This window comes from Curcuma longa, chromosome 11, assembly GCF_044706935.1.
Source record: "Curcuma longa cultivar G26 ecotype Majalengka, Jawa Barat chromosome 11, ITB_CL_G26_1.1, whole genome shotgun sequence".
NCBI lineage: Eukaryota > Viridiplantae > Streptophyta > Magnoliopsida > Zingiberales > Zingiberaceae > Curcuma > Curcuma longa.
In genome coordinates, this window is record NC_133871.1 from 23,693,325 (window position 1) to 23,704,984 (window position 11,660).

The 11,660-nt window shown below is 36.9% G+C and overlaps 3 protein-coding genes and 1 non-coding gene across 6 annotated transcripts; 2 read left to right on the plus strand and 2 right to left on the minus strand.

Moving 5' to 3' along the window:
* The first annotated feature begins 1,010 nt into the window (after positions 1-1,010).
* On the plus strand, positions 1,011-2,443 carry LOC141838833 (putative glutathione peroxidase 2). The gene is made up of 6 exons (XM_074726423.1): positions 1,011-1,105; positions 1,222-1,298; positions 1,468-1,529; positions 1,615-1,733; positions 1,844-2,011; positions 2,108-2,443. The coding sequence occupies exons 1-6, from the start codon at positions 1,061-1,063 to the stop codon at positions 2,135-2,137; spliced, it is 501 nt and encodes a 166-aa protein (XP_074582524.1). The 5' UTR covers positions 1,011-1,060; the 3' UTR covers positions 2,138-2,443.
* A 1,504-nt stretch (positions 2,444-3,947) lies between these two features.
* LOC141840081 (uncharacterized) lies at positions 3,948-5,246 on the minus strand. Its single transcript, XM_074727974.1, has 2 exons — positions 4,748-5,246; positions 3,948-4,576 (listed from the first exon to the last, which is right to left on the minus strand). The coding sequence occupies exons 1-2, from the start codon at positions 5,244-5,246 to the stop codon at positions 4,497-4,499; spliced, it is 579 nt and encodes a 192-aa protein (XP_074584075.1). The 3' UTR covers positions 3,948-4,496.
* Positions 5,247-7,966: 2,720 nt separating this feature from the next.
* On the minus strand, positions 7,967-8,048 carry TRNAS-AGA (transfer RNA serine (anticodon AGA)). The gene has a single exon. It is a non-coding gene; the product is annotated as a tRNA-Ser (tRNA).
* Positions 8,049-8,171: 123 nt separating this feature from the next.
* Positions 8,172-11,564, plus strand: LOC141840868 (uncharacterized). Of its 3 annotated transcripts, none has more exons than XM_074728952.1 (5): positions 8,172-8,575; positions 8,899-10,013; positions 10,198-10,281; positions 11,066-11,144; positions 11,212-11,564. In XM_074728952.1, exons 1-3 carry the CDS (start codon positions 8,215-8,217, stop codon positions 10,267-10,269), a joined length of 1,548 nt encoding a protein of 515 aa, XP_074585053.1. In that variant the 5' UTR covers positions 8,172-8,214; the 3' UTR covers positions 10,270-10,281; positions 11,066-11,144; positions 11,212-11,564. The 3 variants fall into 3 exon arrangements, with proteins under 3 accessions (XP_074585053.1, XP_074585052.1, XP_074585054.1); XM_074728951.1 differs by having other exon boundaries at positions 11,230-11,564; XM_074728953.1 differs by having other exon boundaries at positions 11,234-11,564.
* Positions 11,565-11,660: the final 96 nt, after the last annotated feature.

Sequence of the window (11,660 nt, forward strand, 5' to 3'; positions counted from 1 at the left end):
AGTTCAGTTCGCAAACACTAGTGGTCCAGCTCAAAATGATAGACTTGATGATGATACACGAAGAAGATGCTTGATTGGTTAAGATCTCAATGAAAGTTTAATCATGAATGTCTTGAAATGGAATGTCAGGATCAACTAGGCAAAATGCATAATCAATTCATTTGTACCTTCGAATTTAAATTTTTGTTTACTTAGATCTCTTCTTGAATGGAGAATTCATTAAACCATACAATTCCACTTCTCAAGGGCCATCGCAGGCTTGCTGATTGGGGCTCCAACACTTATTCTTCTTCGGCTAAAAGCATCCAACCATTCTTATGCAAAGACTGTTAATAAAAAGCACTATTTTTGGGACTAAACCAAGCTCTACACCCTCCCAACAACTCGAGTTGTTCATCTCAAAATTCTTGCTCTCATATTGGGATACTTCAATAGAACGGTAACGAAGTGCGATAAAAAGATATAATGCTGTTAAACGGACCAATTCATGATAGGACGTTGATTCAATCTATAAAATTCATGATTCCAGAAGGGCCACCTCACCTAATCCATATTTGTTAGTGTCAATCACTCACTGATTTGCTCGACTTGTCAAACTAATCGATCCAAGCAATGGTTCTATGGGAATTTTCCATCTGAAAGTTTTGTCTGGACTGCTGAGAGGTTATCAATTCTCCACTTGAGGTCATCATATTGACAAACTTATACATGTGCAGAATAAAGTACCAGAAAGATTAAGTCAATAGTTCTAGAAATCCAAATATATTATGGAAACTTAGTAAATGACAAAATGACAGCCAACATCAGAAATATTTCCTATAGAATATAGGAACAATTTGATGCCGGCACAACTCAGGTACTATCACTAATCTAATCTTCAAACAAAATCAACACACGTTATTACCAGCAGCACCAAGAAGTCTCACCTGACGCACTGTCTGGTTCACATTGTTTGGAGACTCTCCCTTGATTATTAATAAAAGGTTGGTTTTGTTTTGTGGCCTCCATTACTTGCTTTCCTTCCTGGTTTTGAACTCTTGTATCAACTCTCTCAGAAGCAATGGCAGCAGAGAACCCCAAGTCCATCTATGATTTCACAGTCAAGGTGTTGTCTCGATCTCCTGTTCAAATTTTGCTGTTGTTCTATCTGTTCTTAAATGGATTTGATGTAGTTTATTCAAGGAGGCTTTTAGTTTATTTTTTAGATGGATTTGTTCTCAGGATATGAAAGGAAATGATGTGACTCTGAGTAGCTACAGAGGAAAGGTTCTTCTCATTGTCAATGTTGCTTCCAAATGGTATATTGCACTACTATTTTCTTTTGTCCACAGGCTCCCTAAACTACTTGGAAGCAAAAAAACCTTGCAATTTTTCAGTTTTCCATGTTCCTCTTAACTAAAAAAAAACTTTTTCTGGGGAGAAACAGATCCAACACCTGTTGTTTTAATATGGTTTATGGTGATGCAGTGGATTGACTCACTCCAACTACAAGGAGCTGAACGTTTTATATGAAAAATACAAGGGCCAAGGTTTCAAGTTATCCATTTTCTCAACTCTATTAGATGAACCCTGACGACTTATTTTTATGTACCAACTTTGTAATTGTGTTCATAGGTTTTGAGATCTTAGCATTTCCCTGCAACCAGTTCATGAGTCAAGAACCTGGAAGCAATGAAGAGATTCAGGAGGTAGCTTGCACCATATTCAAAGCCGAGTTCCCCATCTTCGACAAGGTACAAGATTTGAATCAGCTTACTTTTTTATTTTGGCATCCTGTCTCCAAAATATTATGTAACTCGAAATCCTAAAATCCATATCTATTATGTGTTCTATCTCACATTAGATTGAAGTGAACGGGAAAAAAGCTGAACCTCTCTACAAATTTCTGAAATCCCAGCAAGGTGGCATACTTGGTGATGCCATAAAGTGGAACTTCACTAAGTTTCTTGTGAACAAGAATGGCAAGGTCGTCGACAGATATGCACCTACCACTTCGCCTTTGAAAATAGAGGTAGGTCATCCTCTGAACACTTTCACTGAAGTAAAGTAGTAAATTCTAAGCTAATGCTATTTCCAAGGAATAACGAGTTGAGTTGTTCTGTTGCAGAAAGATATCCAGAAATTGTTGGAAGCATGAGCATGTTCAAATTTCTCATCTTTGTATTATATATGTTGGTGATAAGGGTTGTACATGCATGTTTCAGTTGAAGTTATGGCCTTATGGGACACCAGAATATATCTATACTCATTGTAATAAGTCACATCCTGTAGGACTGTTGACATTTGTTAGAAATTTCTTGCGATATGAACATATAGCAGTGCCATTATATATTATGAACAAAACTATTGTAGTTAAGAATTCGAGTATCAACGGAATGATATATTGTAAATCTTGTTCCCACGAAAGAACAATTTTATTCAATGATTCATGAAGACAATGATATCCCAACATTTATGATGCCAGCGATTCTCTTAGCTCAATGTTTTGTTGGAAATATTAATGGAAAAAAAAAATGCATGAAAGAGATTCCATTGTGAATAGGAGTTTAGTCCCACATTGTAAATCTCATAATTTTATTATTAATTTATAATTTTTCACAAGCATTAATGTTGTGAATGTATACATTTTCTCATACATTGACTTATAAGGGAGTGTAAATTAAGGGATGAATTTTTTTTTTAAAGAAATTGTATTGAATGAAGGTTTTAACTTTTTTGTTTCCAAGCCGGAGGGGTGTGAAAAAATATCAAATTAAAGTTGGAGATAATTTAGACGAGATTTATTATTATGTGTTTAGATTAGAATATTCTTAAGTATTTTAAATTTTTATTTAAATGAATCAGATGACACCCCTACAAACACCAATCCTGAAATGGATCCCAAAAATTTTAATAAATGAAGGAATTGTGCACTTTCTTGATAGGTATTGTGAAGAATCGTGAAATCATAATTTTAAAGTGGCGATTTGGGACATCAATCAACTAATAAACATAGCAGTCCACCGATGATCTCCATTTGATTTAATCGAGTAAATTGATATCTTAAATCCTAAACTTGAACTAATTGATATTTTTTTATAAAATTAAAAATTTGAATTTACCTAATGGAACTTTCAATTTTGATCGATGAATTTGATTTGATCGATATTTTGCTCAGCCCATGTTCTCCAAAAGCCAAATGAACAGTGAAAATTATACAGGTATTGATGAAATTACGTGAACACCAAGAAGATAATCGACATGGTTAGCTTGAGTTGTTCCTCTTATTGTCCTTTGTTGTTTTGACTTGAAGCTGGTCGTCTAATTCGCATGCCCTTCTCCTTTCGAAAAGAGGATGCTGCCTGGTGACACAACTTATATATCATCAAGGTAAGCACATCATTTTAAGAAGAAAAAAATAAATGATAAGGCAACTGTTATTGATCCATACTTACATAATCATTGGTATACCTGGACAAGAAACATTGTGTTCTAAAAGGAGTTAATTCTGTATTTTCTTTTTCCAAATTGTAACAAACATAGAATAGAATGCATCAGTTACTAGTAACAATCATCAGCACTGAATTGTCATGATCTTCCTAGTGTATCAACTAAAGCCTTTAGTGTAGTATATCTTTCACACTGTAAGTGGAACAACCTAGATTTTCCTCAAGATTTGACCATTCAACTTAAGCAAATTGGAGTATGAACCTAATAAATTATCAGATAGGAAAAGAGGTGCATGCCAACCAATCAATCATTAATGTTTTAATACAATAATGAACACGTGAAAGGGAAGCCTTGACACAATGATAAAATTATTATCATATACTTGAGGTTCCAAGTTTGAATAGTAAAAATAATCTCTTACAAAATGCAAGATAAAACTTCATACAATAGATTCAACATGGATCCCTTTTAATGAGCAATTTCAGTGATGATGTATCCAGATGTCACCAATGTCTATACCTTTTCTAAGTAAGGAAGAATAAATCTCTGCCAAAGTTATCTTTGCAGCATAAGATGAACAGACTTTAGAGCATGAGGGAGCACTGCCCTCTTTTCCTTGCGACCAGAGAGCTTCACACAATTGTTTGCCAACTGGACTAACATGCAGTGAAAAATAGTCGAAAAAATAACAAGGAGGAGGAAGGACATGCGAACTATCCACATTATTTGGAACAACCTCTACTCTAGTGTTTATTTTCATTCAAGTTACAACATGCAAAACTGATGCAAAATCTCTATTTCAATAGAAACATACACTTGTTTGCAGAAATGCAACTCAGATATCTTGTTGATCTTTGGACCTCAGAGCATCACCATCTCGATCGCATTCTTTTGTACTTTCCTCTACTCTTCTTTGATGCCTCAATTTCCACTGTGGTGTAATTCCAACAGCGAACTCCCTCCCAACATAATCATAGCAGTAACAAGCAGAGAATTCAATCGATCAGTCAGACTATTTAGCTTGATGAATTCCTCCAAACATTGCAAGAGCTAAAAAAAATGCAATCCTAATTGCATAATCTGATGGTGCATGCCACAGCTTGGGCCCAATACTTCAGTCTGGCTTTAACTTCATCAGGATCATCTCCTGGTCAGATTGAAAGTGAAGATAGGATCAGATAATGCACCATAGTAATCGGAATCAAAAAGTTACTTTGAAGAGATACAAATTCTTCAATAAACATAACTTTTTTTTTCTTTTGTTCTTTTTTTGCTTTTGTTTTGTTTTGTTTTGGCATCAGAACAGTTTTCCTTTTACCTGGGCTAGAGATCTTCCAGTTGGCGATGGGAGGCGCTGGCGGCGTCGGGCAAAGATCCACAGACTCGCCCGAAGACGAACGATCGATGGACCTGTTCTGCCGCTCATCTAAGAACCTCTGACTCATGGAGTAGCAAAGCTCGAGCGCCGGAAGTGTGTTGCATAGATCGGGAATCTCCTCGTAGCTGAACCCAAACCCTAGGTCGAGGCACCCCTTGAGCTCCTCCAGATCCTCGTCCGTCAGGCTCTTCGCTCTCCCCACAACGCCCGACCCGTCCTCCCCGCCGTCCTCCGCGTCGACGTACCCCTCAAGCATCACCCCGCCGCCCTTTCGCGGCCACTGCTCCTCCACCTGCCTTCCTCTCCACAGAATCACCTCCTCCTCCTCCTCCTCCTCCTCATCTTCCTCAACCTCCTCCGCCACGATCTTCCGCTCCTCCTCCTCCTCCTCCTCCTTCCTCTCCTTAGCGCAATCCGATTCGGAGCATTGGCCTCCCATCGCTCTCTTTCTCTCCAGTTTCGGCTGCTTCCATGGACGCCGGCATTTTAAACGCGGATTGAAATGGGAACGGATGACAATGACGGCTATGATGATGTTGACACTGGAATGCATCAACGCATGGTGATGGCAATGAGAACACAATGCCTTTCACACTCAAGAGAACCACCACGTTTTATTATAGCAATTCTTTTTCTAGTAACATTAAAATCAACAATTTTCACTACTTGCCGTATTATTGGTTCGTTGCCTTGGGCCCCACGCCCTTAAATCGTTCGGTGGGCGATCCTGGAAAATTTCGTCACCTGGGCGATCCTGGAAAATTTCGTCACCTGCATCTCGTGTCGTGTCGTGGCGCGTGAATCACGGGTGAAACGAGTGGTGGGAAAGAGCCCGCCCGATTGTGGGACCAGCCACGTGGTGAGTCTGTCAGTTCTGCCCACGATTCACGGGAGTGACGTGGCATTGTCCGAATATTCCGAAGCATCTGTCGTGTACGTGACAGCTGTCGGTCACTAGCCGGATGCTCGCTCGCCTTAATATTGCATATGAATTTATTGACGCTAATATCATTTTTTGATAGTTTTTATTTTCTAATAAAGCTAATCATTTATATGACATAATTAATATGATATAATATGAATTGTTGTTATAATTTTGGTTTATTTTTACAAAGTTAGGATACCTAACCCTAATTCAACTAAGACATATTTATATTGAGTCAATATTCAAACCTATTGCCTACATATATTACCTCAATCATTGAGAAATTGATTTGAACAAATAAACAACTACTAAAGTCAATGCTTTGGTGTAGGTGTAGTAGACACTAGAATGAGAACGAGAATGATTAATTAAATCCTTTACATATTAATCTTAATTAGCACATAAACGTGGGAATGATGAAAACATAGAAGCCATTGTATGATGATTAGTTCATCATACCATAGCAAATATTCATATAGCAGAATAGCTTGTACTAATATTTTTTTAATTGGATCAATTATACATAAGGAATTAGATCTCTGAAAGATTATCATTTATTTCATAAGTTTCTCTTTTTTTGTTTTTTTTAAACTTATTAAAGAAGAAAATATCTACTTTCATTTTGCTTTTTATAGAAAATTTGCAATCCAAAAATTTTAAAGAAAAAATATTCTTATATTAATAAATGCGGTCCACATGGGTAGCTACTTAATAAGTGATGTTAGTTCTCCTAACTTAATCGAATTTATTTCTTTGTCTCCTGATCAATTAGGTTAGTTTTTTTCTATCCATTAATTGGTGGAGTGTGACTCCCACATAAAATCTATTAATCTTTTTCATAATATTATTTTCATATCATGGAGATGAAAAAAATACTATTTTCTATTTCAACACTATATTTCATTTTGAATAATATAATTTTAACATTACTTTGTATAAATACAAATTAAAAAAATAATTATATAACATCATCTCATTATGTATTGACTAAGGTTATAGTATATCAATGAATATTGATTATCGATATGTTAACATAATGACACGTAGGATATTGTTTATGTTTAGTATTAAGTTTTGATAATTTATTATAATGACGGATTTTAACTTTACTATTTGATACGGTATGAAATTTTGGAGTGTGTTTTATCCTCTATCTTATCTACTAGCTCATCGAATTCCTTTTTCAATTGCCTCTTCCTCCCCAAGTAAACACTATGAGAGGTGACAATTTTGGTTAAGCCCGGCCCATTGGTCTCCCTGAGTCCGTTCAAATTAGGTCCTAACATGCCTCTACATTTAGGGGTGTAAACGAGCCAAGCTGCTCACGAGCTATTCGAGTCTCGGTTCGAAAAAAAATTTGTTTGAGTTCATTCGATTAAGTTAACGAGCCGAGCTCGAGCCTGATTTCGAGCTCGAAAATATTATCGAGCCGAGCTCGAGCTTAACCGTATTTGGTTCGTGAGCTCGCGAACATGTTTGTTTAAAGGCTCACGAACGTGTTCGCGAACATGTTCGTTTAAAGGCTCACGAACGTGTTTGTTAAGAGATTCACGAATATATATATATATATATATATATATATATATATATATATATATATATATATATATATATATATATATATATTAGATGAATTATAAATATTATATATTATCGAGCTAAGTTCGTTTAACTTTTAAATGAGCTATTTTCGAACCAAGCTCGAACTAAATTCGTTTAACTTTAAAATGAGCCTTTTTCGAGCCGAGCTCGAGCCGTTCGCAAACTATTTAATTTCATTACGAGCCGAGCTCGAGCTTAAGAATTAAAGCTCGAATCGAATTCGAGCCGAACTCGAACTTAGGAAAAACGAACCGAGCTCGAGCCTTTTACTGTTCGACTCAGCTCGATTCGATTACACCCCTACCTACCTTGGATGACATTTTCAAAATACCCCTCAAAATTTGTTAAAATCTAAATCTTTTTAAATATTTTATTTACCGCCCAAATTATTCAAAAAATACATAATATTTTTAATAATGAAAGAACATTTGATATTGAGAAAGCATTTTAAAAAATCTATTAACATTTTATAAAATGAATGCTTTTGTCTATTATTATAGTGCAATATTTCTGACTACTTCTAATTGAATGTGATCCTTTACATATTATAAATAAATCCTTTTTTATAAATCACTCGTCTCTAATATATTTTTGTTTTAAAAAATCAGATAATTTTAAAATCCTAGAAATGACGTGGTCGGCAGGATTCGAACCTGCGCGGGCAGAGCCCACATGATTTCTAGTCATGCCCGATAACCACTCCGGCACGACCACAGGAACAATCTTTGTTATTAAGATTATTTATTTAACAAATTATTTTAAGTAATGGACTATGAGAGTATACTTGTGACCTGTTTCCTCTCTGTTTCTCTTCCTCCTCCCTCTTACTCCGTCCCCGAAGCGCTTAGGGTTCCAGCTATTCCCGCTATTTGATCCTGAGATGCTTCCGTTGTTCTTGAGGAAACCACCATCATACACCGGTGACGACGATGTTGCTTCTGGAAATAGAGACGTCGTGGAGGAAACACTCTCTCTTCTCCGAAATCTTGAATCGATTCTGAGGTCACTGATCTCTACGTGTGGCCGGTACGAGGCTCGCCTATGGCTCTGCAAAACCGTCTCTTCCTTCCACTCCATCGATCGGAAAGACCAGCTCTCTCTGTTCATTGAGCTCCTGAGGCTCGAGCGATCCAAGCTGGATGTGGCTCCTCGGATTCTGCAGATGATCTTTGAGAAGCGGCCACGGACCGCAGGGCGTATCCTCGCAAGGAAATGCTACCTGTTGGAGAAGTTCTTCCAAGGTAAGCGTTGCTTGTGCCTAGGTCTTTCATTTCACTGGTTTGTTGCAAAACTCAACTCTTTGGACATTTTCTAGGTCACTCTCGATGGTTTATACTTGTGTCTCTCGTACAATGTCAGACTGCACTCTTGTTTTCTTCTCATACCACCTACAAATTTTTTTGATTCTAAATTTATGCTTGAAATGCTGATTCATTATGTAATTAACAATTCTAGTGTGCAAACTTTAATCTCAATGTTTATTGCTGATAATACTTAGCCATGATGAATCTGATCTTTGAATTTATCCAGTATCAAACATGTTTTTTTTTTCTTCGACGTGCAGGAAATGGCAGGCGCATATTACTATGGTTTGATCACTTCGCTGGCGTGGGTGAATCAGGTCATAGAAAAGGAGCTAGGGCATTATCTCTATACGCTTTCGCAAATAGGGATGCTTACTGGGAGGAGCTTGAGTGGAAGGGAAAGCATGGACAATCGCCTGCAGTTGTTGCCACTAAGCCCCATTACTTCCAGGATCTGGACATTCTGCAAACTATAAAGAATTTTCTTGACTATGTTCCTGATTTTTGGTCCTCTGATGAACTTGCAGAGTCAGTTAAAGATGGCGAGATTCTGAAAATCGATACAACATATTTTGTTGATCAATTTTCAGAAATGATGTATAAAGAAGAGCTAGAAGAGATATGGGAAATCATAGAAGAATTTATATTAGAGGAGGAATTTTCTTCACTTTCCCAGAGCCTTCTAATTCTATTGGACCAAGAAAGGCTCCTCTTTTTCTTGAAGACCATCGGAGAGAAGATTAACTTAAATGCCCGGTGCCAAGATTATGCAAAACCCTCTTGTTGGCTCGAGATCCTTTTGTCAGCATGCAGTGACCAGATATCTCTCGACGAACTTGTACTATTAAATGCTGTTATTGCTAACAGCAGACAACTCTTACGCCTAGTATCTGATGAAGAACACGAAGAAGAAAAAGAGAAGTTAGGTGCACTTTTGAAAACCAAAGTAACCCTTAGTGATGCAGAACACTGGGCTTTCATTAAAGAATGCAAAAACATGAAGCTGCAGGAAGCTACAAAATTTGCTGGGCTTCTGTCTTGGGTTCTTTACTATTGCTTATCAAAGGAGTGCATGGCGGCACATTCATGGGAAACTTTATTCAATGCTAATGGGATAAGCTTCCGGAAGGCTGATGACTACTCTTTTGTACATGCTGATGGGTCTGAAGAAGGGTGCGATTCAGATAGTGACGTTGAAACTTGGTCTAGCATTGGTAAAAGGAAGAAGAAGAGGGACAAGAAGAAGAGGAAAAAGCATCATTATGGTGATGACAATTTAGATGAGACAATCGACATGGGAACAACAGAGCAAACTAAAAATTCAGGAAGCAGATGGTTTCTTTCAACAGATGACTCTTCCTGTGCATGGAACACTGTATGTATATTCATCAATTTTTTTGTGTGTGTTCGTAGTTGTTATGTGGGTTTTTATCATCCATGACAAGATACCTTGTAGCTAGATGCTGATGTAGGATTCAATAATTATATTCAAAACCTTGCACAAAATTCACAACTATAGGGCCATTCTTAATATTTTTTGTTTTAAACATGTAACACAGGCCGATTTACCTGAGCATCTGGGTAGACATTGCTTTAAAACCTGGATGAAGTGGATCTACTCAAAGGATTAATCTTCCTAAGCGGTAAGAAAATACATCCATGTTTGATTACAAATGTTGATGCACCATTCATTCTCTTATTCAATTTGGTTTGGTTTCTTTTAAAATCATCTTAGACTATTTCTTGAGCTACCTTAGATGTTTTTTTGTTCACCATTGATACCCTCTCAAACTAAAGATGCTGGAAAATCACGGATTATATGACACACCAAGCCCGAGATCATATACACAAACTTCGGGATGTTAAGTCATGTCCATGGATTCCAGGGTATAACTTAACACAAGATTGGACAATCCACATGGTCGACGAATTTGCATGCCTTACTAGATGATGAGAAGGAAGACATATAATACCATACATGGCAGAATCCACCTCACAAAATGCAGATAGCAAGTCATTATGCAAAGGAAGAGGTCCACAAGATGATGCGAAAGAAGGTTAAGAGGGAGGTTGATGCCAATCTCTTGATGAAGATTAGATGAGGATTGATAGTGAATTAATGATTTTGATGCCGAGTAAACTTAACTTTGGCAAGAAAATATTATCTTGACAGATGATCCTTTTGTTATAGAAGAGATACTCTGAAAATGGTAATTAATATAAATGGGGGAATGCATAGATGGTATGGTATCAAGGTCGATTGAGAAAATACAGGAGGTGGATCTGGAAAGAATCAGAGATGACCAAAATAAATGCAAAACTACAGGAGTTTATTAAATATTCTCTTTCCTTAACAATGACTATGAACCTATAAACCATAAGTGGCTAATTATTATCTTAGTTTCTGAAACAACTCTATTTTTCCAGTGCAATTCTCAGACAGCATGAGTTCAAAGCACCAAAACTTGTTAACAAACAATTTGCCAAGGTGAATCAAAGCCCAAAGGTATCCATGTCTAATTTTGTCTTCATTTCAACTGAATGATTGTGCTGATCTTACTTGACATTTACAGTTTCTGGTTTAATTTTAGGCAGAACGACGTTGGTCAATCTATTCATGTACGAGGTCTCCAAGCTAATGTGGCCTTTTCGTGGTGTGCCAGTAACTGACGACAGCTCCATCTTTTGCTGAAGTGACTTGACTTTGGGACTGTGCCACCTACAAATTCAGAAATGCATCTGTAGTTGCAATGTGGCAACGTTATCAGATGATAATTTTTTGAAAGGATGCACTTTAAGTTTCTTAATGGTACTAAAACATGATTTAAGCACCTTGAGACGATAGAGTGCTAGAAAAACAAATGATTGAAAGGACTATCAGAAGAAAGTGAAGTTTTGCCATTTTGGGTGTCAGACATGAGGGATAGCGATGAGCTTTTCTTTTTCACTTTTTTTTACATTTACAAATATGTTTCTAGATTTTTATGAACCCAATTAATTATCTGATGCAGACTAGGCATTT

Excerpts from the sequence above, each read along its gene's own strand:
- LOC141838833 (XM_074726423.1), top strand. The coding sequence starts at position 1,061 with ATGGCAGCAGAGAACCCCAAGTCCATCTATGATTTCACAGTCAAG. Across the intron at positions 1,106-1,221 it reads TCTATGATTTCACAGTCAAG|GATATGAAAGGAAATGATGT; the intron begins GTGTTGTCTCGA and ends ATTTGTTCTCAG. Across the intron at positions 2,012-2,107 it reads CTTCGCCTTTGAAAATAGAG|AAAGATATCCAGAAATTGTT; the intron begins GTAGGTCATCCT and ends GTTCTGTTGCAG.
- LOC141840081 (XM_074727974.1), bottom strand. The coding sequence starts at position 5,246 with ATGGGAGGCCAATGCTCCGAATCGGATTGCGCTAAGGAGAGGAAGGAG. Across the intron at positions 4,577-4,747 it reads CTGGAAGATCTCTAGCCCAG|GAGATGATCCTGATGAAGTT; the intron begins GTAAAAGGAAAA and ends CAATCTGACCAG.
- LOC141840868 (XM_074728952.1), top strand. The coding sequence starts at position 8,215 with ATGCTTCCGTTGTTCTTGAGGAAACCACCATCATACACCGGTGACGAC. Across the intron at positions 8,576-8,898 it reads GTTGGAGAAGTTCTTCCAAG|GAAATGGCAGGCGCATATTA; the intron begins GTAAGCGTTGCT and ends TTCGACGTGCAG. Across the intron at positions 10,014-10,197 it reads CTTCCTGTGCATGGAACACT|GCCGATTTACCTGAGCATCT; the intron begins GTATGTATATTC and ends CATGTAACACAG.